The sequence below is a fragment of the Medicago sativa genome, chromosome 7 (genome assembly GCF_051527215.1).
Source record: "Medicago sativa cultivar Bolivia chromosome 7, Bolivia_mono, whole genome shotgun sequence".
Lineage (NCBI taxonomy): Eukaryota > Viridiplantae > Streptophyta > Magnoliopsida > Fabales > Fabaceae > Medicago > Medicago sativa.
Genome location: NC_140755.1, coordinates 101,698,244 through 101,725,105, shown reverse-complemented (window position 1 = coordinate 101,725,105; position 26,862 = coordinate 101,698,244). Strand labels below are relative to the sequence as shown.

General features: G+C 33.2%; 3 protein-coding genes across 4 annotated transcripts; 1 reads left to right on the top strand and 2 right to left on the bottom strand.

Annotated features, from left to right (window-relative positions):
* Nucleotides 1–654: 654 nt before the first annotated feature.
* On the bottom strand, nucleotides 655–3,313 carry LOC146911385 (uncharacterized). Its single transcript, XM_085724591.1, has 2 exons — nucleotides 2,674–3,313; nucleotides 655–2,457 (listed from the first exon to the last, which is right to left on the bottom strand). The coding sequence occupies exons 1-2, from the start codon at nucleotides 3,178–3,180 to the stop codon at nucleotides 1,039–1,041; spliced, it is 1,926 nt and encodes a 641-aa protein (XP_085580717.1). The 5' UTR covers nucleotides 3,181–3,313; the 3' UTR covers nucleotides 655–1,038.
* Nucleotides 3,314–9,281: 5,968 nt separating this feature from the next.
* On the bottom strand, nucleotides 9,282–13,921 carry LOC146911384 (uncharacterized). Of its 2 annotated transcripts, none has more exons than XM_085724587.1 (3): nucleotides 13,737–13,921; nucleotides 12,043–12,549; nucleotides 9,282–11,348 (listed from the first exon to the last, which is right to left on the bottom strand). In XM_085724587.1, exons 2-3 carry the CDS (start codon nucleotides 12,547–12,549, stop codon nucleotides 9,597–9,599), a joined length of 2,259 nt encoding a protein of 752 aa, XP_085580713.1. In that variant the 5' UTR covers nucleotides 13,737–13,921; the 3' UTR covers nucleotides 9,282–9,596. The 2 variants fall into 2 exon arrangements, with proteins under 2 accessions (XP_085580713.1, XP_085580712.1); XM_085724586.1 differs by lacking the exon at nucleotides 13,737–13,921 and adding an exon at nucleotides 13,401–13,608.
* Nucleotides 13,922–16,688: 2,767 nt separating this feature from the next.
* ACBP4 (acyl-CoA binding protein 4) lies at nucleotides 16,689–25,913 on the top strand. The gene is made up of 18 exons (XM_085724585.1): nucleotides 16,689–16,985; nucleotides 18,002–18,072; nucleotides 18,539–18,602; nucleotides 18,695–18,766; nucleotides 19,259–19,453; nucleotides 19,556–19,633; nucleotides 19,851–19,946; nucleotides 20,055–20,121; nucleotides 20,570–20,631; nucleotides 21,230–21,369; nucleotides 21,637–21,763; nucleotides 21,848–21,962; nucleotides 23,318–23,406; nucleotides 23,535–23,618; nucleotides 23,710–23,892; nucleotides 24,413–24,553; nucleotides 24,939–24,998; nucleotides 25,463–25,913. The coding sequence occupies exons 1-18, from the start codon at nucleotides 16,821–16,823 to the stop codon at nucleotides 25,646–25,648; spliced, it is 1,995 nt and encodes a 664-aa protein (XP_085580711.1). The 5' UTR covers nucleotides 16,689–16,820; the 3' UTR covers nucleotides 25,649–25,913.
* Nucleotides 25,914–26,862: the final 949 nt, after the last annotated feature.

Sequence of the window (26,862 nt, the reverse complement as noted above, 5' to 3'; positions counted from 1 at the left end):
GATTGGGCTACATGTCCTACTAGGTTAGTTAAAGGATTTGCAGTCGAGATCCAGTTCAGAAGCGGAATATACAGTTTTGGCTAGCCTCGCTTGTGAGATCCAGTTCAGAAGCGGAATATAGAGTTTTGGCTAGCCTCGCTTGTGAGATTCAATGGTTACATTACATTTTCAACGATCTAAACATTTTCAGATATTATTTCTCTTTGTTTCCCTTTTTCTCGAATCTAATATAATGATTCAAATTTTTACCAACCTTCATTGCTAATTCATTGAGTTTGCACTTTAAGTTGTTTATCCAAACATGACATATATATAATGATAAAATAAGAATGGATGGAAATTATTATCTCCTCAATGTCTCGAATGATTACTTTGGTTATTTGATGTGAATTTTTTCTGCTTCTTTTCTAACTCTAGATGGAGTAGATGCAATTTCATTACTAGGAACATGAAGAGGGGACTTACCCTTTAATGTTGGGTCACAATGATTCTACCAATTATTTCATTAATAGCTATAAGATATCGAACCATATTACAACGGTTCCATCCATCATGGATCTCTTCTATCATAAGCTACACTATTCAAGCTCACTCACCATGTGATGTTCAATATCCATTTAACAAAAGATAGATATTCCGGGACCAGTCAAAATATAATTCAACCAATATTGTATAAATAAATGGAAAACCAACACATTACAAAATTTCCAACATTGATCCACTTGGACAACATTTTGATTTATTCAATAAAGTAAAAACATAACCAGAGAAAAGGAAATTTTGGAAATCAAAATAAACCTTTTTTTTTTGGTACAGTATGTCTATTCATTTGGCAGCCTTAGAACACAATTTGCAAGTAAGGCAAGAGAAGCACCGATACATTCAAAACCAATTTGTTTACAACAGTCAGAAACTCCACGATGACAGATAGGCAGGTAGCTTAAAGAATTACCACTATTGACCTCTACTCTTTAACTTAACCAAGTAGCTTGCAAATATGTAGCTACCATTACCACCTCCATTCAAATGATTTTCTTCCTATGCTAAAACTGCAGTCCCATGATCTGAACAATGACGAGGCAGTATTGTTTTTCCTCTTTTACAATCCTTGCAGCAAGGATTAAGATGATCTTGGTGTGTCTGGATGTCTTTCCTTTTTTGCCTCTTTGGCACATGCAAGAATTCATTTGCTATATATTCCAATGCTCTAACTGTCAATGGTCTTTTTCTATTGCTCTGTCTCCTTGGATTTAGATGAGGCTGTTGATCCAACGAACCAACATCACAAGGAGTTCTATGAGGCTCCTCAACTATTTCTTGAATAACAGATGCGAGACATGGATCTTTTGCCTTTACGCCCTGCTTGGCTTCTTCCACCATTGCCATCATTTTTCTATTTTCAGAATTCGAAGGAACCTGCGGTATGTTAATGCTGAAAGACTCACATTTCTCATTTTTAACACAAGAGACACTCATGCATCGATAACTGTCATTGTGAATGTTTTTTTCATTATTCTCTTCCACATTTCTGTTTGCTGAAGAAGCAGTTGAACTTCCATTCTGCTGATGACTAACTGAACCACAAAAAATTTGGTTAGCATCTCGAAAATTAGAAGACCGAGAGAATCCTAGTTTATCTGTCAACTTTGTCGAATTCTGTTTAATGCTTTTAGACATATCCTTGCTATGGTTTACTTTCCTCGTATATTTGTGCCCTTTATATTTTTTACCAGCAGCATCTACATCAACTTTACTCACTGAATTAATAGGCACATATTTCAATTCCCTTAGATCAGATGGCTTTCCGTCATGAGCCAAACTGGCATCAGGAACCATGAATTTGATGTGATCTTTACTGTAAGTAGAAGATCGAGGCTTGAGGTAACATTGGCGATGATCGTCAGATAAATCATGTCCATTTGATCCCTTTTCTATCTCTTCCTCATTGCAGCTACCGACTGCTTCTTCTTCTTTGAGGACAAGAATATTCGGTTCAGCTACTACTTTTTTCAAAACATCGCTAACTGAATCAAAGTAATGGTCACCTTTCACTAGTTTTCTCCTTGAAAACTTCTCAACACCGGGAATAAGAAAAACCAGATAATCATCAGAGGTAACACATCCTCGATACTTTGTTTGCTCAGAGTGCCATCCTCTTGCTAGTAAGCGCGGCCAAACAGCTTCCCAGAAGAGTTCATTACTTTTGGTTTTACTCAGCCGAAATCCTCCTGTCAAAGATTGTAATATATCACTCGGTCCAAGAGAAGACAAAGTTTTGCAAGTTGGTGCTGAAAACGTCCGACTGTTCTTCCCAGGTTCGACACCAAGCCTAGTAAGGTCTCCCTTCTTGTTACCAATCCCTACTGCTTCCACAAGAACGTTTATTCCAACAGTAAACTTCAAAGAAGATATGTATTTTTCTAGAGAAGTTCTACCTTCCACGTATGACTTAGAAACCTGAGTATAACAAATACAAGCAAAGTGAGGACTGAAACAAATGATATATATAAAGAAAAAAGTACTGATACGGGCATAAATGTTCAAATAAATGTTGTATGTTACAATCAAATGATAATTCAATCAGCTACTCCATTGTAATTACCATTGGCACTATCAAAAGCACATAGCACCTAATAAAGAAATAAGATGGGATGGGATGGCGTAGTTGAATACCTGTAACAAAGAATCTTGAGATTCTTCAGATACATGTGGAATCAAACGAGATAATAGTTCATGTTGCCTTGGTCCGGTAAAAAGTTTCTTCCCAATCATACATTTTCTCCCTTTTAACTTCATGCACTCCGACCATCTACGAAATCCATCAGATTTGTAAAACTTTCCATAGTAAAATGAAATTATTTCCCCCATCCCTTTGTTCTCAATGAATCTTTTTATCTGAGTAAAATTCTTCCCAAAAATAAACAAACTAAGTAGAAAACATCTTGTATCGGCATCGCTCCATGTTTCTGACATGGGTAAACCAATTGCATAGGAGCGTGATTTATCATGAAAATCTTTTGAATCAGCAGGATTCATTTGAAGTGGGAGCTTCTCTGATTTCTTAATCAAGGAAGGAATTTCCGCCTGGTATTCCGGACCTATTCGAGGACTCGATTCAAGGCCTTCATAAGACGCATGATCCATGAAAATATCATTATAATTCTGCTTAAAGAATACCATCTGCCAAGAAAAATAGGAAATCAAAACCAGATAACTAAACACTCAAATCATGGCTTAAAGGAAATGTAGATTAGATAACATCATCTAGAGCATACTTCAATTGTTTTCACTTTAATAAAATAACTATCAATGAACTTGGGGGGTCGTAATAGAAAACAAAGCAACATGAGCAATTTTCAGCCAAGACTGCAAAAATTGCCAATACGATCTGAAACATCAAAACCCTCACTCCAACATGGTTACCTAAATCACTCACATAAAAAACTATTATGTTTGTTCTTTGTTGATAAACCATTCTTAACACAACTTCATAAGTGCACAATATAATGACCATGACCAAGGGAAAACATATATGAATCAACTAAAACGTGTAAATAAATGCAGATTAAAACAAATCGTGGAAAACAGAAGATATAACAAACATGCACATTCATGGATAACAATCAATCGAAATATTGAAAGTATACATGTTTGTCCCTATAAATCTATGTTATTGTCACACAAATAACAATAACAGAAGCACGTTGGTTGATCAAGTTAAGGGTTGTTGATAAGAGAGAAAGGTGAATGAATGAATATTTTGTTAACCTTTGAGGGGCAAGTGATTGATAGAAACGTTGGTTAAATGCTCTAAGGTATTTTTTTCAAATCAGAGACTAGAGTTAATAACAAAAATAATAAATAGGTAAATAAATGGGTGAAGTGAAGATATTGTGAGAAGTTTGTGCAATAAAAGATGTTAACGTAGAAGGAGAAAGAAAGAGAACCTGGCTGGTTCGGTTTTTGTGAACGAAACAACAACGAGGTGATTGAATTTGCAAAGCAACACTAATCAACTACTACTAGGTAGTTTTATATGTTTTTTTGTTGTTGTTGTTGTTGTGAATGTTTTATTTTATATGTTCACTTTTATAACACACGTCGAGTTATTATAAACACTCAAGTTGGAAAAGAAAGACACTACTATATCTTTTTTTCCCTTAACCCTACCTTATTGAGAAGAGTTTTTAATCCGAAGTTTGGCCTAAAGATAAGTAAAGTTGGTTAAAATTGTTATGATTAGAATTCAAACTTTGATTTTTTTTGAACAATTTTTTTTAATTGAGGTTTATTAATTACTTGAATTCAATCACTTTTTTTAATATTTTTAATCCTATTTGCTTAGTTTTAGTTTTATCAGTGGACGTCCTCGTGAGCTTAGTTCAGTTGGTATGGACAATACATAAAATATGTAAAGTTTGGGGTTCGAACCTCGGGCACCACAAAAAAAAAAAAAAAGATTTATCAGTGGACTCTAAGACGACGTCGTGCCCTCATAAGCCCATGGTGAGTGAATCTACCCCTCAAAGATGTAAGCGCACTAAATCTTACCCTCCTGGTGTTGATCGTTCAATGGTGTCTGGACCCTAAAGGTTAGAGTGGCTTCATGACCATAACCATGGGGGACGCATGTATTATCTTTTCTACTAAAAATAGAAAAAGAAATCACTGAGTTTCTATGGTAGTCAAAGTAATGGAATTGAAAGAGGTAAAAATAAGAGAAAAGTAGGGGGTTTGCTTAGACATTCTGTGCATAGTCTTGAAAAAAATAGTTTTTGAATGCAATTCATCAAATTTTGAAAGTTTTTGAATACCATGACACTTGTTATATAAGTTGTAAATTTTTTTGATTTAATATCACAAAACTTATTCAAATTATATAAAAGCATTGATTGCATATCATAAAAAAATTTCATCAAAAATCATTTTTTAAAACTCTTTCAAATCCTAAAGTGGAATAAGGGACAAACTTAAGGATAATTTTTAGTTGGTCACAGCCACATATGTTAATCACTTAAGCACGCACACACTTGAGTAAAAAGAAAAAAAAATGAGTATTACAATATCTTTCTACATTTTTCTTTAAATTTAGGCTTATGAACCCACAAATCTTGCTCCAAATTGAATCCCTTTATAAACTATACTCTATAGATTGTTAACATTTATCACCTTTAAATAAGGTTCCATCTTGCGGTGCACAATGCGATATTTTGTAATCTTTTGTGCCATTGGACCCAGAAAATGGTCTAGAACAAAAGACAACAAGACTTTTCTATTATATGAAAGATTAAGGAGAAAACAAGTGTAAATATCAAGTACTGCAAATATTGAGCCAATGATGCAATTCCAATATTTGCTTCTTCACGTTTTCATGAAACCCGCGAGAATGAAGTAGAATCAAGTGTTAAACATATCAAGACATTACACTTGAATTCTGAGTCATTATTTATATTTTTTAAATTTAATATTTTTAATTTAAAATTGTTATTGTCTACACACCACACTTCATTAATTATTTTGAAAACTAATCGTTTTATTCCTCTAAAAAAAACTACTCTTTTTATTATATATTTAAACTTGCATATCCCAATTTTGCATGAAGAAATTTCAGAAAACTCTTAAGAATGAAAGCAAAGACCAAATAGAAAGAATATTGATGACACTATGTTGTAAGTAATTATCATTTTTGAACAAAATACCAATATCCAAGTCAATGCAATTAATTTCACACAATCAAAATACCAGATGTGTATACTGTATATCACAATTCACAACTAATGGTGCATTTTACGCAAAAAGATAAATAAATAATAAAACCAATGGTGCATACATCTTCACGTTACATTCAAGGTAGAATTTTTTGAATATACATAAATAATTGAGGAATGATGATTAACTTTCTTTTTTGGTAGATAGACGAAATGACAAAGACATTATAAACTCAGACACACAAGTGGAGGTACCGGGATTCGAACCCCGGTCATGACGTCCGGCCTTACAATTTCGGCATTTTACCAGTTAAGCTAGGACTTGCAGACTACTTTCTAAAACCAAAAAATATCAAGCCAATCATGAGTGTAGTACTATAGTTTTCTATTTTTTTTTAAGGATATTTTTTTTTTTGAAGGATTTTTAAGGATATTATATTTTTTTATTCTTATTTCAATTTCTATACTTTATTATTATTATTATTATTATTATTATTATTATTATTATTATTATTATTATTATTATTATTATTATTATTATTATTATTATTATTATTATTAGAAGACCATACTTATCTGATGATTACAATTTTTTTAAGACCATACTTAAAATCTTTTTTTTTTTGTGAAGAAAACCATACTTAAAATCTTACTTATCTGATGATTACAATTTTTTTAAGACAGAAGACCATACTTATCTAATGATTACAATTTTTTTAAGACCATACTTAAAATCTTTTTTTTTTTGTGAAGAAAACCATACTTAAAATCTTACTTATCTGATGATTACAATTTTTTTAAGACCATACTTAAAATCTTTTTTTTTTTTTGTGAAGAAAACCATACTTAAAATCTTATTATTTAATAGTTATAGATTATTATCATTATTTATATCTATGCTATATATAAAGAAAATAACCAATTTCAACTCTTTTGGGCTGACTTTTTCCTTTTCCAAAAATGCCCACAATTTTCAATACAAATAACACATTTAACAAATAGATAAGAATAAATCTAAATATTTAAAAAATATAACAAACGCGGTATAAATATATATAGATCTGGTTTTTTTTTTTGCCTTTATCATTTAAAAAAATGTAACAAACTAGATGAGTATATTTATACTTACTTTTCATTATCCCAATTATACCCTTAAAAAACTTTTTATATAATAAATTTTGTCAAAAAAAAACTTTTTATATAATAAAGATTGTTGTTGGTGTCATTAAAAAAAAGAATTTAGATTATATTTTTTTGTTATATTGTTGGTGTCATTGAAATAAATAATCATGGTTAGTTTGGTTTGTTTTTTTTTTTTTTTGACAAGTAGTTTGGTTTGTTATAACTTGAAAACAACAAACATTTTTATTTTTAGTTTTAATCAAAATCAAAATTTCATAGAAAAAACATCGTTCATAATTTTCAAACGTTTGCGGAATAAAAATAACGGAAAAATGGGCATGCGAGTGTCCGTCTTTTCACTAGTCGTCGTCGTAATAATAATAATAATAATAATAATAATAATAATAATAATAATAATAAGATTATTACAATTTTTAATAAATAATGTTATAGTTGTGAAATCCACTAACTTTTTTTCGTCTGCTTGAAAATTGATTATTATGAATTATAACCTAGTAAATTTGAATGGTTAGATCTTCAACATAACCACCCCTCATGATTCAAATATGGATCCAAATATGTGTTAGATAATATTTTGCTAATGCTCATTTATTAGATGAAAACCATGTATATTTCACTAGCGTAACTTTTTTCTATATAGATAAATGTGAGGGTTAGTAGGTTTTAGAGAGGAGGAGGAAAATTGTACCAAAAAAAACAAAGAAAGAGGAGGAGGAAAATGTTAGTAGCAAATATTGAACGATACACCTTCTTTGGAGACACATACCACGGAGATAAGATTATTTGTATATAATAGTGTAAATATTATTCAAATAAGATGTTTCCACATGTACGTAAAAACATAACCGTAAGGAATTTTAAGACTTTGTATCAAACCTAAATAACAAGAACTCAATAGCACTTAGATGAGATGTCACAGGTCTCTTATAGTTTAATCAAGGTTTTAAGTTTAAATCTAGTCTTGAGCAGAGCAACGTTAAAACTCTTTGCCGCCCTTTTAGTTCCTGCAAGGTTCGATGGATTAGTCTCCTCTGTTGCGTGTGTGGAGGATACCCGGTTAAAAAAAAAAAAAACCTAAATAACAAGAAGATATGATAAAATAGATATACAAATAAGAGCAATAATAAAGTGGACAAATAACATGGTAATTCCGTTGTAACCAGAATCTAGATTGAGGTGGCAAAACATAAGTTACATAAAAGAATCTAGAATCTAGGCCAAAGGAGTCCAGACTAGATGGTGTGAAACTGTATCTTCTCATGGTATAAAACCAATCAACCTGGATATCACAAAATAGTAGAGACAATATTCATCGGCCATGGAAATTACATCCTCATCACTACTTTCTTTAGTTCCACCAATAATAATGTTGCTACTATACAAAACAGTAGTACTGCTATTGTTCTGCTCAATGATCTTTGATAAGGCCTTACTTTGATCCAATATAGAATTTGTACTTGCAAAAGTACAATAATTGTATTAGGGTTTGCATTGTATTGGTCATGCCTTGAGAAGGCTCTCAAGGTTTGTATTTATAACCCTCTATGTGCCTGATTTGTGTTTACTTAAGCAGCAAGTAATTGGGGTATTTAGGTATTTTAGGCGCGTTCTAGGGGTTTCTAGGGCGCGCCTTGGGCCTTTTCTGGAGAGCGCTGGGGCCTCTGGGAGGGTCTAAAAGCCCTTCTGGAGATCTTTTAGGTCTTTAGGAATATATTGACGGTCCAAAATTGAACATATCAAATCCACTCATTCTAACAACAGCATTATTCATCCCATTGGTATTGAGATTCTACTAAGATGAAATTTTAAGAAATAAATAACGGCCATGGCACTACTAGATGTTAAGAATGTATTGAACATCATGACAATAATATAAACATGAATCATAATCTCTTATCGTGGCAATTTATCCTCGGATCTATTCACATATTGATAAGATAAGAAGGGATGAAAATTCTTATATTTTGAATGTCTCGAATGATTACTTTGATTATAGGATGTGAACTTTTTCTGACTCTGGATGGGGTATAAGCCATTTTATTACAAAATTATTGGCATATATACCATGACATATTTTGAGGAACGTGGAGAGAGAACCCACCATTGTATGCAAGGCTACTAATCCATTCATGAATAGTTGTAAGATATCCAATCATACCCTATCATAAAAAGTAGGCGATTTCGTCCATCATGAAACTATTCAATTATATGCTACACTATTCAAACACACTCGCGTGTGATGTTCAAAATCCATTCATTACGAGATGGATATTCTAGAAACGTCAAGGTACCATTCAATCAATGTTGTACAAAGGAATGGAGGACCAACACATAAAAACAAAATTCCTAACATTCTTCCACTTGGACGACATTTTGATTTTAAAATAAAACATGACATACCACGATACCAAAGAAAAGAAAAGAAAAGAATTTTTGAAATCAAAATAAACCAAAAAATTATGGACAGTGTGTCTAGTCATCTGGTAGCCTTAGAACACAATTTAAAGTCAGGTAGGAGAACCATCAGTACATTCTAAACCATTTTGTTTCCAAAGGTCAGAAACTCCATGATGACAGATATGCATGTATCTTAAAAGAAAATAACTATTGACCTCTACTCTTTAACTTAACCAATTGGCTTGCAAATATCTAGCTAACACCACAATCTCCATTGAAATGTTTTTCTTCTTGCGCTAAAACTGCAGTCCCATGATCTGAACAACAACAATGCAGCATTATTTTGCCTCATGTACGAGCCTTGCAGCAAGGAATGAAAGGATCTTGGTGTGTCTGGATATCTTTCTTTTTCTGTCTCTTTGGCACATGCAGGAATTCATTTGCTATACATTCCAATGCTCTAACAGTTAATGATCTGTTTCTAGAGCTCTGTCTCCTCGGATTCATATCAGGCTGTTGTTCCAAAGAAGCAACATCGCAAGGGATTCTCAAAGGCTCATTAACTACTTCCTGAGAAGCAGATGTTAGACATGGATTTTTTGCCTTTAGGCCTTGCTCATCTTTGGCTGCCATTGCCACTGTTTTGCTATTTTCAGACTTCGATGGTACCTGAGGTATTTTGAAGGTGAAAGATTCAGATGTTTCAACTTTGACACAAGAAACACTCGTGTGTTGATAGCTGTCGTTGATAATGCTTTTTCCATCATCCTCTTCCACACTTCTGTCTGCTGAAGAAGTTGAATTTTCATTCTGCTGATGACTAACTGGACCACAAACATTTTGGTTTGCATCTCGAAAGCTAGAAGACCGAGAGAATCCTAAACATCCTGAAGAATTCTCAACAATCCGGCTTTTCTCTGATTTGGCACAAGCAGTCAATTTCCTCCTTTTAATAGGAATGGCTGCATGATTAAAATCACCTGATCTTACTCTCCGATTGAGTTGATGTTTTATGATTCTCGTTAATCGATTATTATCAAGATTATCAGGTGCTTTTTTACTGGTAGCACCACTGTTAGATACACCACTGCACCCATCAGTTTTATTGATATTCTTTTCGTCACATACCAGCCTCTTAGCTTCCACCTTCCTCGCTGAATCATCAATTGTAGAGCCACCCTTACTTTCTCTCGGAAGACCAGTAGTCATCGTAGAAGCATCTTCTAATTCAACTGGCAGATATTTCAACTGTTTCACTTTCAGCTTCAATAGTTTTCCTTTAGAAAGTCTATTGGTATCAATTACAATTAACTTTGATGATTTCTGTTTAATGGTTTTAGGCGCATCCTTGCTATGGTTTACCTTCCTGCAATCAAAATCTACCTCAACTTTAGGTACCGAATTAACAGGTACAGATTTCAATTCCCTTAAAGCAGATGACTTTCCACCATGCACCAAACTGGTATCAATAACCATGAATTTGATATGATGTTTACTGTAAGTAGAAGATCGGGGCTTGAGGTAACATTGGCGATGATCCTCAGACAGATCATCTTCATTTGATCCATTTTCTAGCTCTTCCTCATTGCAGCTACCAACTTTGGCTTCTCCTTCTTCTTTGAGCACGAGAATATTCGGTTCAGCAACTACTTTTCTCAAGACATCACTAACAGAATCAAAATAATGGTCACCTTTCACAAGTTTTCTCCTTGAAAACTTCTCAACACCGGGAATAAGAAAAACCAGATAATCATTGGAGGTAACATAGCCTCGATACTTTGGTTGCTCAGAGTGCCAACCTCTTGCCAGTAAGCGGGGCCAAACAGCTTCCCAGAAGAGATCATTACTTTTGGTTTTGCTCAGCCGAAATCCTGTCAAATATTGAATTATCTCACTAGGTCCAAGAGAAGACAAAGCTTTGCAAGCTGGTGTTGGAAACGCTTGAATGTCCTTCCCAGGTTCCATGCCAAGCCTGGTAAGGTCTCCCTTCTCCTTACCAATACCTACAGCTTCCACAAGTACGCCGAATCCAACAGTAGACTTCAAGGAAGATATGTAATCTTCTAGAGAAGTTCTGCCCTCCATAAATGAGTTTGAAATCTGTGTATAAATATAAGCAAAGTGAGGACTGAAACAAATGATATATATCTAACTGGAGTGATTTAAAGAAAAAAAGGTATAGGTATGGACATAAAACTTCAAATAATTATGGTATGTCGCAGTAAATGATAATTCGCTCGGTTACTCCATGTAATTACACTGTAACTATGAAATGCACAAAGTATATAAAATTAAAGAAATAAGATGTTCCATAAACTAGTGAAGCTTTCAGTTTGTAACATTGAATTGCCTAGGAGAAACAATCTAAGCATCGTTCGGAGCTCATAAATAAAATGCATTTCCAAAAGATAATTTATCCCTTATTCCTTGTGACTTGTATTTTTTTACATGGTTAGTAAATCCGCAAAATATGGACAGCCAATTATTATACATGTAGGACACCACATAAACCAGATTACTGTTAAAACAAAATTATTAATATCATGAAATATTACCACATTTCGAGAAGGAAGTTTAAGAAGGCTATATTTAAAATTACAGGGAAAAAATCAATATCAGAACTTGCAAAGGAATTCACATTGGATACAATATCGTAAGAGAGACATGTGAGAATGAAAGAAAATTTGAAACCACTAAATACGGTCGTATAGGCTAAGCCAATCTGTCAGACAAATGGAATATACCATTTCATTAACAATAGAGGAGATGGAGATGAGACGACATAGTTGAATACCTGTGACAGAGCATTTTGAGATTCTTCAGAGACATGAGGAATCAAGCGAGACAATAGTTCATGTTGCCTCGGTCCGGCAAAAAGGTTATGTCCTATCATACATTTTCTCCCTTTTTTCTTCCTGCACTTCGACCATCTACGATATCCATCAGTTTTGTAAAATGTTCCATAGTAAAATGAAAGTATTTTCCCCATCCCTTTGTTCTCGATGAATCGTTTTATCTTAGTAAAATTCTTCCCAAAAATAAACAAACCTAGTACAAAACTATTTGTATCAGCATCACTCCATGTGTCTGACATGGGTAAATCAATTGCAAGGGAGAGTGATTTATCGTTAACATCTTCTGAATCAGCAGGATTCATTCTAAGCGAAATCTGGTCTGATTTCGCAATCACAGAAGGAATTTCCGCCTGGTATGCATGACCTATTCGAGGACTGAATTCAGGGTCTCCATCAGACGCAAGGTCCATGAAAATATCATTATAATTCTGGTTATAGGACACCATCTGCAAAGAAATATAGTAAAACAAAACCAGATAACTAAAGAGTCAAATCATGGCTTAAGAAGAAATGTTATAAAGGAAATGTAGATTAGATAACATCATCAAGAGCATACTTGAAGTATCAGTTGTAACGAGGCATAAAAGTAAAACAGTGTTCCTCATCACCCACTCATATTTACCAGGCCACTGGTTTTTCAAAGCATCATACTACTTAATGAAAAAATTTAGATTTCAAAACTATGAGTATCCAACTATCCCTATGGAATTGTAACTTTGTTTTCTAAATTAACAACCTTTGCATATTATTATCTAACAAAGTATTAGATATCAAATGTTTTCACTGTAATAACTATCAATCAACTCGGGGTCAAAATAGAACATAAGCAACATGAACAATTTTCAGCTGATAAGCCTACAAAAATTGCTAATACGATCTGAAACATAAAAACCCTCACTTCAACATGGTTCCCTAAATCACTCACATTAAAAACTATTATTTTTTGGTTGTAAATAAACCGAAAATTGTCAACTTATCTACTTGACACGGCTTCAAAAGTCATACGCCATAAAATGACCAAGGGAAAACCTATAAAATAAAATAAAAATCCGTATATAAAGTTGAAGAATTTTGATTAACAAAAGAATAAGATAATGAAGCCCAGATCCAGTTGAATGAAAGTTCAGCATCGAATCTCAGAATCAATAGTGTTGCAGATTAATATATATATACACACACATAACAACAAAAACAACTAAGAAGTGTAACGGAATGAAGAGTGAAACATATCATCGTGGAAAGCAGAAGATAACAAAGAAGCAAATTGATGAACAGCACGGAGATTAAATACACGTACTGCATTAAAGACCAGATACTGTAAAGAATTAGTGGAAATATTGAAAAGCTGAAAATATTTGAAAGTATATCGTGCTTTGTTTATTATAACACGCATAACAGAAGTAAGCACGTTGAACAGGTTAATGATTGTTTATAACAGAGAAACGTGAATGATAATTTGTGTTGTGTTTTTAACCTTTGAGTTTGAGTAAGAAACGTTGAATGCTAAGTAAGGTTTTGTTTTGTTTTGAAAGGGTAATAAGCATCAAAGACCAAGTATGCATAATAATAATAATAACATAGATAGGTGAAGATATTTGAACGTAGATGGAGAAAGGAAAAGGGAAGTACATACCTGGTTTTATGAATGAGACGATGCAAAGCATATGAAGAAAGCAACGAAATGAAATACTACTACTGCTTCTTGTTTTATTTCCTTACTTTTTAAACACGACCCGGGTTAAATAAACAAACAAAACGTGACTCGCCTGACTCACTTGTGTTGACGTTTTCGTTTTTTTCGTTTAAAATTAAAACAACAAAGTCCTTGAGTTACTTGTGTGCGTGAGGTTAGAGGCAAAAATCTCATGTGTTCTTCCAATTTTATAACTTAAAAATATGTTTCCGATTATATAATCGTCAATCGTACCGTGTGATCACTTGCTTTTCTTCATTTTCGACATTTACGCACATTTTTTTATTCCCTTTGGCATATGGACCCAAAATGGATTTTTCATCATTTTGATTTTCGTACTTGGAAATGAGTTCATATATGCTAATTTTTTGCCTAAGCTTGTTATTAATTTAGAATATATGTTTGCCTTCAAACTATATTAGAACCAACATGGCCTTGTCATGAAGAAGATAACGAAGTCTATTACTCTACTGCCCCCTTCTGTGAAGAAGAGTCCATTGTTACATTGTATAGAGAGATTAAATCAAGAAAAGAATGTTTGAACTTTGACGGATCTTGTCCAATCGCCTCCTCCAATAAAAGTGATTGTTTGTGTAAGACCACCCAATATCGTGATCATACTTTCTTTGGCAAATAAAAGAATGCCCAAATGCGTACCTTTGTGTGAGTTTTCTCTATCATAGACATTTATTCTTCATTTTGCTTTTGTTGAATTGACCAAATAACTGCTCTTGTGACTATCATTTGCTTAATATTTACTAGTTTGAGTTTTATTTGACCACAAACTTATTACATTTTTTACTGATATTATGTATTAATGCTTGCCTATCACATTTTGGATAATCTTAAACGTTAATGCTTTGCTATTACATTTTGGATGATATTATGTGTTGTATTGTGTTCTATTTTGTCATACTATGTTCACAAAGTGTATATGTTTAGAACAACTATCGCCATTAATGTTGACTCCTTTATACTAATTTCAACTTGTTTGCTAACACATTCGCCGAAACTTTATACACACACCCACCAAAAAGCTAGGTATAAAGTCAACAACTTTAGACACCTTACAGATTAAAACAAGGGTTAAATATATTTTTTACACTTATAAACTTTTCAGAACGACTCTACACTGTTGCAGCGTCAAATTTGATGGATCAATTCTCTAACTAAATCTCTCACCTCTAAGTCATGTAAGTCCGACGCGCTTCTTCTTCATAACTTATATCAACATGTACTCTTTTTCCTTTAACCTGCATCGTGTATCTTAAAATAATTATTAATAATCAACCCATGATCAAAATTAACTGAATATTGCACGTCCACCGAACTAGCATTCCTTAAAGTAAGAATACAACCATAAGCTCCCAAATAAGACCCAAAGGAAAAAACCAACCTCTGAGGAACCCATAAAGCACTGACAAACCAATCATTCATTATCTCTAATTTAGTTTATCATACCTTTTGTCTTTTATGTGAGTAAAAATTTCATTACGTTTGATAACACTCTCTCAAACCTCTAATATTATAATTGAGAATTTTCGTCACAAAAACAACACCAAAAACCTCCAACCAACCCCTAAGTGTCGCGCCCTCCACCAAATAGTCTCCTCCTCGTCATGATGTAACCTCGTCCAATTCCTTCAATCTTCACTATATGAGAAAGTAACAAAGCCCATATTAGAAGAGTTATCTTGTTGAGTGGACTTGCTTGAATTTGCCTTCCCTCCCTTCAACATTTTCCTTTTCAATTTATCCATAGTCTCTCCTATCTCATGCCAAAAGTCTCGCAATCAACTTGAACGACAAAAACTCATTCTTTTATACTTCTCTTGTTCTTCAATTTGTAACTTATAACACTTCAAACAATGTAGTTTTGGCTTACTTGACTCTTCATTTTCTAAAACCACCCACTAACACTTTGAAGCACACCATCTCAAATTCCTAATATTGCTAACAAATCACTAATTCAATGGGGGCAATACTTAGACTTTGTTTGCGAGTTTGGAGGGGAAGGGAAAAGAGGATTTGGAAAGAAAAAAGAAGTAAGTAGAAGAAATAAAGGACATTGGGAGGTGAGGGCTTTGGGGGGTTTATTCTTCTTCAAAATATAAAACCCTCCCCATTTGAGGAACTAAAAAAAATGTTGTTATAATATTCTTAAAATTAAAAATATATTAATCATGAGCATTAGTTTATCACTATCTAAACAAATACTCTTTCACAAAATGTGAAAGGTTTTTCTATATGAAAATCTTGATCGTTACAATTATTTTTTTTTGGTACAAGAAACACAAAAATCTCAAGAATTACAAATAATAATTATCCAGTTTGTAATACATTTACAAGTAACACAAAAATTTAATGGATTACAAATAATAACTATCCAATTTCTAATATATAGTCAACAAAAATAATAGCTTATTGCTATTAATTATTTTCTTTGTATAAAATTTTCTTAACAAATAGCATGCTATTTTATTTGAAGATTTTACTTATTAGCAAAAAGAAAAAGATTTTACTATTTTTGTGCTTGTATGCAAGAAGCCGTAAAAAAAACAAGCAAATAACGACCGGGCTTAGCTTTAACCAAACCAAAAAGTAAATCAACTTTTTAACTTAATACATCAAATAAATCAAATTATCTTCCCAGAAAACAAAGGAATCAGTTGTTACTTGTACAGACAACTTATCTACTGTGTATCATACCAGTAAAAAACAGACAATTAGATAGGGGTGTATATGTAATTATCGGAACCGTGGGGGTACTTTACTAATTTATTATTAAAGCCAATAAATAACATAACATGGATCTACGCGCAAAAAAACAGAAAAAACTTGACATTCTTAAATAATCGATTATTAATAATTTAATTGATTGATTTCGTAAGTACATCTAAAGACATAATATTATTATTAGTTGAGGAACGCAATCCCTCTGAATAATCAAAATCAGATCCCAAGTTAAGTTTGAATTGAAGAGTTTTCAATTGGATCTGAAAATAATAAGAATAATAATCAGAAATGGCGATGGCGATGGCGAGAGCAAGTTCTGGTTTGCAATATCCAGAACGGTTCTACGCTGCGGCATCTTACGTCGGTTTGGATGGATCCAATTCTCCAACTAAATCTCTTACATCTAAATTCCCTAAATCCACCGCTCTTCTTCTCTATAGCTTATATCAACAGGTGATTCCTTTTTCCTTTTACCTGCATTGCATTGCGTTTTTTGTCTCATCAATTATCTATGTGATTTTGATTTTCATGGATCTGTTTTTATTTGATTCATTCAACTTCAACACTTGTTGCTGATTTTCTAATTTACTTACTTTCTTTGTGTTGGTGTGTTAAACAAGCAATTCAGTCATTTTGAATTTTGATTTATGATTATGAGTGATGAATTAGATTAATGTTAGTTCAATTAGTTGCTGTTATATGATGATCCGTGTTATGAAAATTAGGCATGGCATTCTAATTGCCTAACATAACATAGTAGATTTGCAATTGCTTCTGACTGATTAAGGAAAACTTGCTGCCGATCTGTATGAATTTTCTGAAATTTTGGTTTTCGTTAGGAGTCAACAGCGGCCACCATTGGCTACATGATCACTCAGTCTGATATAGGATCTGTTTGGATAAACAGCTTAATTAAGTGCTTATAGTATAAATGCTTATCATATTAGCTATTTTGATAATAAATAAGAAAAAAAACTAAACAAAGTCAAACTGTTTTCATATAAGGTATAAGCTTTTCAGGTAAGTTATTTTGGAGTGATTATGGAAATAAGCAGAAAATAGTTTATGGACATGTTATTGTCTGTTTCTATAAGCTTTTCCAAATAGTTTCACAAGTGCCTATGTCAGTAGGTAAGTTCAAATAAGCTAATCCAAACAGGTCCATAAGCTTGTAGTTGTTGTAGCACTTGACATTGGATAAACCTACATTCAGATGAAGTGCACTGAATTACGGTTTTACTTGCATGCAGCTCATATGTTTTACTTGATAAAAGAAGTCTGCAATGCATATTTAAACATGAAAGAATGTAATAATGTTGATTTACTGGCGATTGCTACTGTTCAAGCTTCAGCTTGTGGTTTATTTAGTTATTTTTGGGTTTGTTGTGTTATCGTTCTATGGAATTGAAGTGGTCAAGTTATCCTTGATTCGTTTTATTGATCAACTCGTGGTTAATTTGTCATTTCAGGCTAGTGTAGGACCTTGTAACATCCCAGAACCCAGTTCATGGAAAATTGTGGAGCATAGCAAATGGGCCAGGTTTGTTTGCTTTTTAAACATGCATGTTTTCTCCGCTTTTATGTGCTGTTACTATACTTCAACATTAAACCTTTATCTTCTATGGATTTGGATATCTTGTTTGAATCCAACATGAGGGTGTTATTTTCATCATCTCACCATTTAAACTCATTGAGTTCTACAACTTCAAAAATATATAAATGGGGCCCAATGAGTTTTAATGGTGAGATGATGAACATAATCCTCTCATGTTGGATTCAAACATGAGAGGATTCAAAACCTTATTCTATATGTTTGCATTGATATGGAATTCTGGTTTTGCTATGCTTGTCCAAGCATTTATATTATTATGCAATTATCTTATGGATACTGCATAGTTTTTTTTTTTTTTTTTTTTTTTTATGTTATATTTTAAATTATACTTGCAATATGAACTAGTCCATTCCTGCTCTCGAGAATATTGTTAAATTGGTAATTACTGATGCAGTTGGAACCAGCTTGGAAACATGTCTTCCACAGAAGCCATGCGTCTTTTTGTGAAAATATTGGAGGTCATGCAAATAATTTTTTTTAACATTTCTTCCTTGGTATAATGTAATATATTGCCTGATTACTTTCGTTTTTATTTTCTTTTGTTGTGTAGGAAGAAGATCCTGGTTGGTATTCAAGAGCATCTAACTCTTTTGCAGAGCCTGTAATAGACGTTCAAATGAATGTGAGTATTTGTAATGCTATATATAATACTGAGTCTTGTTCTTTCGGAGATGTACTTATGCTTTTTGGCTTGGATTTAGCTTTACGTGTTATACACATATGTTATATCAAACTAACGTTAGAGTAAGTACTTACTGAGCACGATATGGTTTTCATTATTGGTCAAACAAGTAAGAAATCAATATTTTGGCCAATAGAATTCGGGGTATTGTATAGTTGCTTGTGTCATAATACATTTCACCCGCAAACAATTCATGCAACTAAGATAGCTGGGTGATTTTGTTGTAATATCATTTTCAGATTTCATGATATGGCACCAAGGGTTTGATCTTTAGAAATAGATTCATTTAAGAGGCATGTCAACTAAAATTTGCATCAAAAGAATTGCAATGAGAACATTTTCCTATTCTCCATTTTTGTTGTCACTATTAACATTGCAATGTTTCCCGTTTCTTTGTTTCCAATGTCTGATTCTACCTTTCTGGTTTGGCAGCATAATTCCAAAGTTGAACCAGTAATTGAGAATGGGAACACTTATCCAGAGACAAAAACTATTTCCTCTGAAAATGGAAATCAAGTTGGAACACAGGATAAAGATGTTGTTATGGAAGGCTTTGGTTCAGTTGGAGTCTATGATCAATGGATTGCACCTCCAACATCTGGTCAACGTCCAAAAGCCCGATATGAGGTTTTGGCTCTCGCAAAACATGATAATTATAAAATCAATTCTGCAAGATTTAATTATTGATGTCTTTAATCCTCCCTAAGCCAAGTGCATTTATTTGTTCAGCATGGAGCTGCAGCTATGCAAGATAAATTGTACATATATGGTGGAAATCACAATGGCCGTTATCTTAGTGATCTTCATGTAAGCATATGTTAAATATCTTTGTTGCATGATGCTATGAATTTTTGCTGAAATAATAGTTTATCTTGTGCGGTTTGATTGAAACCACAATTTTGAAAGTAATTGTATAACTATATTTTGTGTTATGAACAGGTAAACTTTTTGTGATCTCCCTTTTATATTGACCAAGTTAAGTTATGTGTTGATATTTTTTTGAACTAAATGGAAACAAATACAGGTTTTGGATTTGAGAAGCTGGACTTGGTCAAAGCTTGAGGTTAAGGCTGGCGATGAGTCCTCTACAACTTTGGATCCATGTGCTGGCCATTCTTTGGTTTGTATTAAACATAAAACTCTATGTAACTGCTGTGTTGAATCCATTTCTTGTCGATTGCTTATACTAATTCTGTAATATTTTGGTCGGAAAACTATGTCACTACAGATTGCATGGGGAAATAAGCTCCTGTCAATTGCCGGCCACACAAAAGATCCTTCCGAAAGTATCCAAGGTATAATATATTAATGTAATAATGTGTTATAATTCTTTTAGGGGTTGGGATCATATATGTGCTTAAATGAAAATGTGAGGAATAGGGAAATTTTATTCAACAGTAAATCATTAGAAGAGTTATCTTTTTGGAGTCGTCTTTGTAAGCATTCATGCTTTTCCGCCTCTGCACTTTGAGTTTCCCTAGTTCAGAGACGAAGGAGTTTGTTCAATTAGACTTTCTTCTTCTGTGAAATCCTATTCTCTAAAACTATCTATAAAAATAAAACACACAAACCTAATAATATTATCCTTAGTTCATCAATTTGATCTCAATGTTCATTAGTTACAGTGTATTTCTCCTCGGTTTTATAACTCTAGTTCTAATCACTGCTATTTTTTGTATTGTTGGTGTCTTTTCTTTTGTGATTGCAACTAAGTATGGGTACTAATGTTAAATATTATGACAGTGAGAGAGTTTGATCTACAAAGAGCAACATGGTCAACTCTAAAGACCTATGGGAAACCTCCGGTATGTGTCTATTATGTTTATTGATCATAGAGTCTATTAGAAATTTCGATTTACTCCCTCTGTCCTTTTTATAAGCATCTTTAGCATGTTTCACATATATTAAAAAAAGTATGTAGTGTAATTAATGTGTACTTTGTGTATTAGTATTACTAAATTGCTCTTTATTCCAAGATAAACTAGTAGTATTAATAAGTGACTTATTTGGAAAAAAATTGACAAATATATCTAGTAATTTGGAAATATGCTTATATTTAGAGACTGTTTTTTATTTGAAAGGGGCTTATAATTAGGTAGAGAGGGAGTATCATTTAGGCTTATATGACATGTCATATGTGCATTTCTATAACAAGAGGTATACAATCCATGCCCCCACTCCCTCTCTCTTCTCCTTTCATTCTTTATTTCTTTTTGTTTTTAAATTTAAATACAGTAATATTCTTTTTAGTTTCCCCTTCTTCCATCATGTATGCTTTCTAGGTATCACTTGGGGCCAATTTGTGACCCTTTTTTCACTCATTTTTTCTTTCGTTTTGTTTTTTTAATTAAAATACAGTAATAGCCTGTTTAGTTCCCTCATTTGTCATGTGATGCTTTGTAGATATCACGTGGAGGCCAATCAGTGTCCCTTGTCGGGAATACCTTAGTAATTTTTGGTGGGCAAGATGCAAAGAGGACTCTCTTGAATGACCTGCATATTCTGGACTTGGAAACCATGACATGGGACGAAATTGATGCTGTGTAAGAAGTTTTCCGAAGCAATTCTATCTTCATGGTTTCTGTTTTAACTTATCAGAACTATGGGGGAGGGGTTGATTTTTTTTCTTTAATATCTAGGGAGGACTTTAATGGTTTTGGGTTCTATGAAGAGTAAAAAACCTTATAGAACATTGTTTGATGATCATCTTTGTTTATGCAATATTGGTTTTCTCTTACCATTCAAAAGAGGAAAAAAACTTGAAAATGGAACATGATAAGATTTTGTTCTAACTAAGTAATAACTGGCAGCGGAGTGCCTCCTTCCCCAAGGTCTGATCATATCGCTGCTGTACATGTGGACCGATACTTACTTATCTTTGGAGGGGGTTCACATGCCACTTGCTACAATGATTTACATGTTCTCGATTTGCAAACTGTAAGACCATTGCCTGATCAGTTATGAAGTGGACTGGAAAATCATCTCCGAGACTCCATCTAATTGTTTGCAGGAATTTTGCAGATGGAATGGTCTCGTCCCACACAACAAGGTGAGATTCCAACGCCACGTGCAGGACATGCTGGTGTGACAGTAGGGGAGAACTGGTTCATTGTTGGTGGCGGTGACAACAAGAGCGGTATGCTTTTTTGCCGCTTTATCACTTAGATTTAAATTTTCTGCATTGAGGAATGAACTGCCACACTATACAAAATATTCCTAGATATGTTGAACAAATATTTTATAAACCATTTGATGTACACGCGGCGCGCCTATGCTGTGGGTCAAACTAAACCAAATAAGTGTGTATTTAGGTTAGTGTTTGTCAAACATGATTTTCACTAAATTGGATTTTGTAAAATTGGTTTGGTTAAAATTGAGTTCAGAAAGAAGTGATTTGTGTTTTGAAGTTTTTACACCAAAAGCAAGTTTGATGTAAAACTTATTGTGAATTTTCCAACCAATGCAAAAGCTATTTTTTATTACTTCAAGTCAAACCGAGGTTTGTAGGCAAAAGTATTTCTACTTGAGAATATTGAAACATGTATAAAATGATCAAAATCTAGTTTGTGATTTCAAGTCTTTTAAACATGGATCCAAACATGCATTAAATCATATTTCAACACAGCTGTAAAGTTAAATAGAGTATTGTACCATCAATTACTGGTTGGTTCCATACTTCCATTGTCAGTTATTATTTTTAAAGTTATATGTGTATCTCGACGTATAGGTTTGTTCACTAATGGCCCAATCTTCTAAAATGGGTAAAAACATATATGTTCAACATTAGTGGTTCAATGTAGAGCGAGATTCAAGTGGATAGTAATCCCTTTTACTGTTTAAGGTACTCTTGTTCAGGAAAAACACCTTGCGGAATAAAAACTATAGAGTTTATACCATCTTATATCAAATAAAATTCTTTGACACAATGTTCTTTGAAACCTGTTTGAGTTATCAACACGTTGAATATAGTAATTCTCTAAATGGGTGTGTTGTTCTGTGTGGTTCTCCCCATCAATTGCCCTATGAGGGAATAAAAGTATTCCTGTAATATTTTCGGAACTTAATCGCCTAGATTTAAAATGACCCAGGACCTATAACTTATCAAAGGATATTAACACCTGAGTTTGTTAATCAAATAAAAATAAAATGAAAAGGCTTATTAGGAGTTAGAAGATCATTGATGCTAACAATTGGGTGCACCAAATAAATTCTTGTTTTGTTTATGGATGGAGAACTACTTTTAAGGAGCTTGTAGTTTGAAATAATTGCTTCTGAAAGATTGGTTTTATACTTTTAGATTGGTTAATAGCTTCTGGTGTAGTTAGTAGTTAATTACTATATATATCTATAAATCTTTAAATTTATCTACTCTAAGGTGTGGTTACCTGGGTTGTGAATTTACTGATTTTTCTGGGATTTTATGACATTTTTGGTGCTGTCACCTAAGTTAATATACATCTTTTTTATGTTATACTCCTTGTTATTCTGCAGGGGCTTCAGAGACGGTTGTACTGAATATGGCTACCCTGGCTTGGTCAGTGGTAACATCTGTTCAAGGGCGTGTTTCTGTTGCTAGTGAGGTACTTCATCTTCATAATTTATAAACATTACATGTGTTTTGAATACCAATCGTTGCTATCGCCTTGATGTCATTAGGCATCCTTCTAGTGCCCACTGATTAACATAATTAAAATGTCTGTCATTACAGGGCTTGAGTTTGGTTGTAAGTTCATATAATGGCGAAGATGTACTTGTATCTTTTGGAGGATACAATGGACGTTACAACAGTGAAGTAAAGATTATTTCAGCATTTTCCCCATTTCTGCTCTGTTATCCCTTTGCTTTGTCATTCTCGCTCATATGATTTGACTTGCTGCTTTCAGGTCTATGTTCTTAAACCAAGCCACAAATCGACCTTGCAATCCAAAATAATTGAAAATTCCATACCAGACAGTGTTTCTGCCGTCCCAAATGCTACAAATGCTACCCGCGATACAGGATCTGAATTTGGAGCAGGACATGAAGGGAAAATTTTGGAAATTGCCGTGGATAACTCTTATACAACAGTATGTATTATTGTAAAGCATGTACATTTTTATATCCAGTTTTATGAAGCAGTTTTTTCCAGCATTGGTTGTGTTAGCAATTATTATTATGTTGTGCTTCATTTTAGAAAAGAATTATGTTCATGGATCTGATCTAACAAGATTCATTTTCTTGGTTGCATGCCTTTGGCTCACAAGCGTAGATCTAAAAGCTTGACATGCTCTTCTGTTTCAGTTTCTTTCCTCCTCTGTTTATAGCCTTTCAGAGAATCTAAATTGTATTGGAGGTTTTTTCGCTTTTTCTCCAAAGATCTGACTAATTTTATATGGGCCAAATCTGTCATCGAGTCATTTAATACACCTTTCATTTGCATTAATAAGGCACACAGAACTTGCATTTATGGATTTCAAATTCTGATCCTCAAACTTTGCATGTTCTGCCTGCATCATTTAAATGATGCGCATAGACCATTTTATGCATTTGTGCCATTTTATTTTCTATCCTGGCAGTACCTGCTTTAATATTTCTGGTATCATACAGAAATCCAAAGGTGATCTCATATCAGTCCTGAAGGCTGAGAGAGAAGAACTAGAATCATCACTCAGTAAGGAGAAGCTGCATACTCTTCAACTAAAGCAAGAGCTGGCTGATGCCGAGTCTAGTAACTCTGACCTTTACAAGGTAACTACTTTTACAGTTAAAATTCCATTTTTATTTTGGATTTAGTCCAGAATGGATCTAAGAATCATACACTAGAGTCAAAAAATTACTTTTAAAATAAAATAAAATTAAAAAGGGAATAAAGCTATCATGTTGCTCTATTTCGTTCTATTTTTAGAGCTTTGAGTTGTAGGGAAGCTCCTTGTGTTTATTATCTATTCAGTAAAGAGTAAACACTTTCTTTTGTCTCCTGGTCTTTTGGGGTAATCGGGTTGAGACGTAAGCAGAATAAGGTATATTAACGAAATTTGAATATTTTAGTGTTATTTATTGATGAGATCTCAGAACTGCATCATTGATCTTATTGTTATCAAAGGTCCTTATATTTTGTGCCCTGACAATGTAGGAGCTCCAATCAGTACGTGGTCAGCTCGCTGCTGAGCAGTCAAGGTGTTTCAAACTTGAGGTATGCATTCATGCTTCTTGGAGTCTTCCCGTCTTTATGACTTGTGAGCGTGTTTTTTAATAGAATCTGGCGTTACATAAATGATTGAAGAAAATTTATTTGGTATGTGATGCACCATTCATCTAACTACTAACCTATTCATAGAGCAACAGCCAACAATTAAATGAGTTAATCCTCATGATAAGAATATTTCTTTCAAATAATTCTTTGCAAAACTGGGTGTCAATTTCAAATGCTCTGTTTCATAATTTATAATTAGATAAATGATACCTGACTCTACTATATGATAAGTTAGGTATTTTGGCCTGAATCCTTCATTGTTATGATCTAATCTATGTCTGACTTTGATTTAAAATTGTGGCATTTGTCTCCTTTCATGGACGAAGGAAGTGGATTTACTATTATTTAACTTAAAAATATATATTCGAGGGATTTAACTTGAAAATATATATTTGAGTGCGCAGGTGGAGGTTGCTGAATTAGGTCAGAAGCTCCAAAATTTTGGAACATTACAAAAGGAGCTTGAACTCCTCCAGCGGCAAAAGGCTGCATCAGAGCAAGCTGCATTAAGTGCAAAACAGAGGCAGGGCTCAGGTGGCGTGTGGGGTTGGCTTGCCGGTACTCCTGGCCAGAATGCAGATGATGAATGAACCTTGGCTTAACTGAACAACAATGCTTCATTTGGTTTCATTTTACTAATTTTATTCTCAAACTTATTGTGTATTAATTAATTCGGTTCTTTTAGTGATGTGAATAAGATTTAGCTTCTATTTGGGCGGAGGAAAATTTTCCACACATGAGGATTATAGTATGATATAGTGAAGGTTATTTTTGTTACCATTTTTGCTGATGACTGTATTCAAAGTGGATAATACATTATTAAATGAGAATATAGAAATTCAATTTTGTGAGTCACTTGTGATCTTATTGGAATTTTATTGAGTGAACCATCAGTCATAAGTCATAACGGTAAATCTCTCAAATCTGCAAAAGAGCTTTTCGGTGTTAAGTGTTAACCCTCCCGTTTCTGGTGGAAGAGAGTGTTAGTAATTCGGAGTTCAGTCATAAGGTAAGCAAAAGTGCCTTTGAAATTGAAAAGTAGATGAAAATAATCATTCCAATTAATTTTTAGCGTAATATGGTATGAGATTTAGTTGTATACTCCACGTCGGTGCTACATTATACCGACGATTTTGTATGAAATAATTTTAGAGACTATTTGTAAAAAAAAATTGAGGGACTATTTTAATAAACTCAAATTTTCATGTTTTTTAGGGAAAAACTCAGATTTTTATCAACATTTTTTCTCTGTAATCGTCCCCCTCTTATTGCTCTTCCCCTTCTTTTTCATTTATCTTTTTTCTCCTCATTTATTTTTATCAATATTTTTTTGAAAGTTCAATGCTTAAGTTTTATTTATTTTTAAAACAATATTGTATGAAAAATAAAATTAGCTGTGAATCTTTTTTCAAAGAAACATACCAACAACAATAAACCTCAAATTAAATCGTATATAAACAAATGCAAAATGACGGAAAATATAATTTAGGTAAATTCTTAGATACTTATGAGTTTGGTTCGGCTAGCGGTATCCTCTGGATAAAGTTTGTTTAACATTTGAATTTATTTTAAAACAAACTAATATAAAAATACGACATGTTATTTAATGATTAGATGATGGTATATACCCAACCAAACTAGCTGAGTATCATTGTGTTCACCTACGATTTAACATGATGAACCAAGATAAAATATTACATAGATACAAACGCAAATAAAATTATTTGGGGAATTAGTCACTTTATTCCCTGAATCGGAAGGGATTCGTCACTTTAGTCCCTGAATGCAGATAAATTGCAAAATA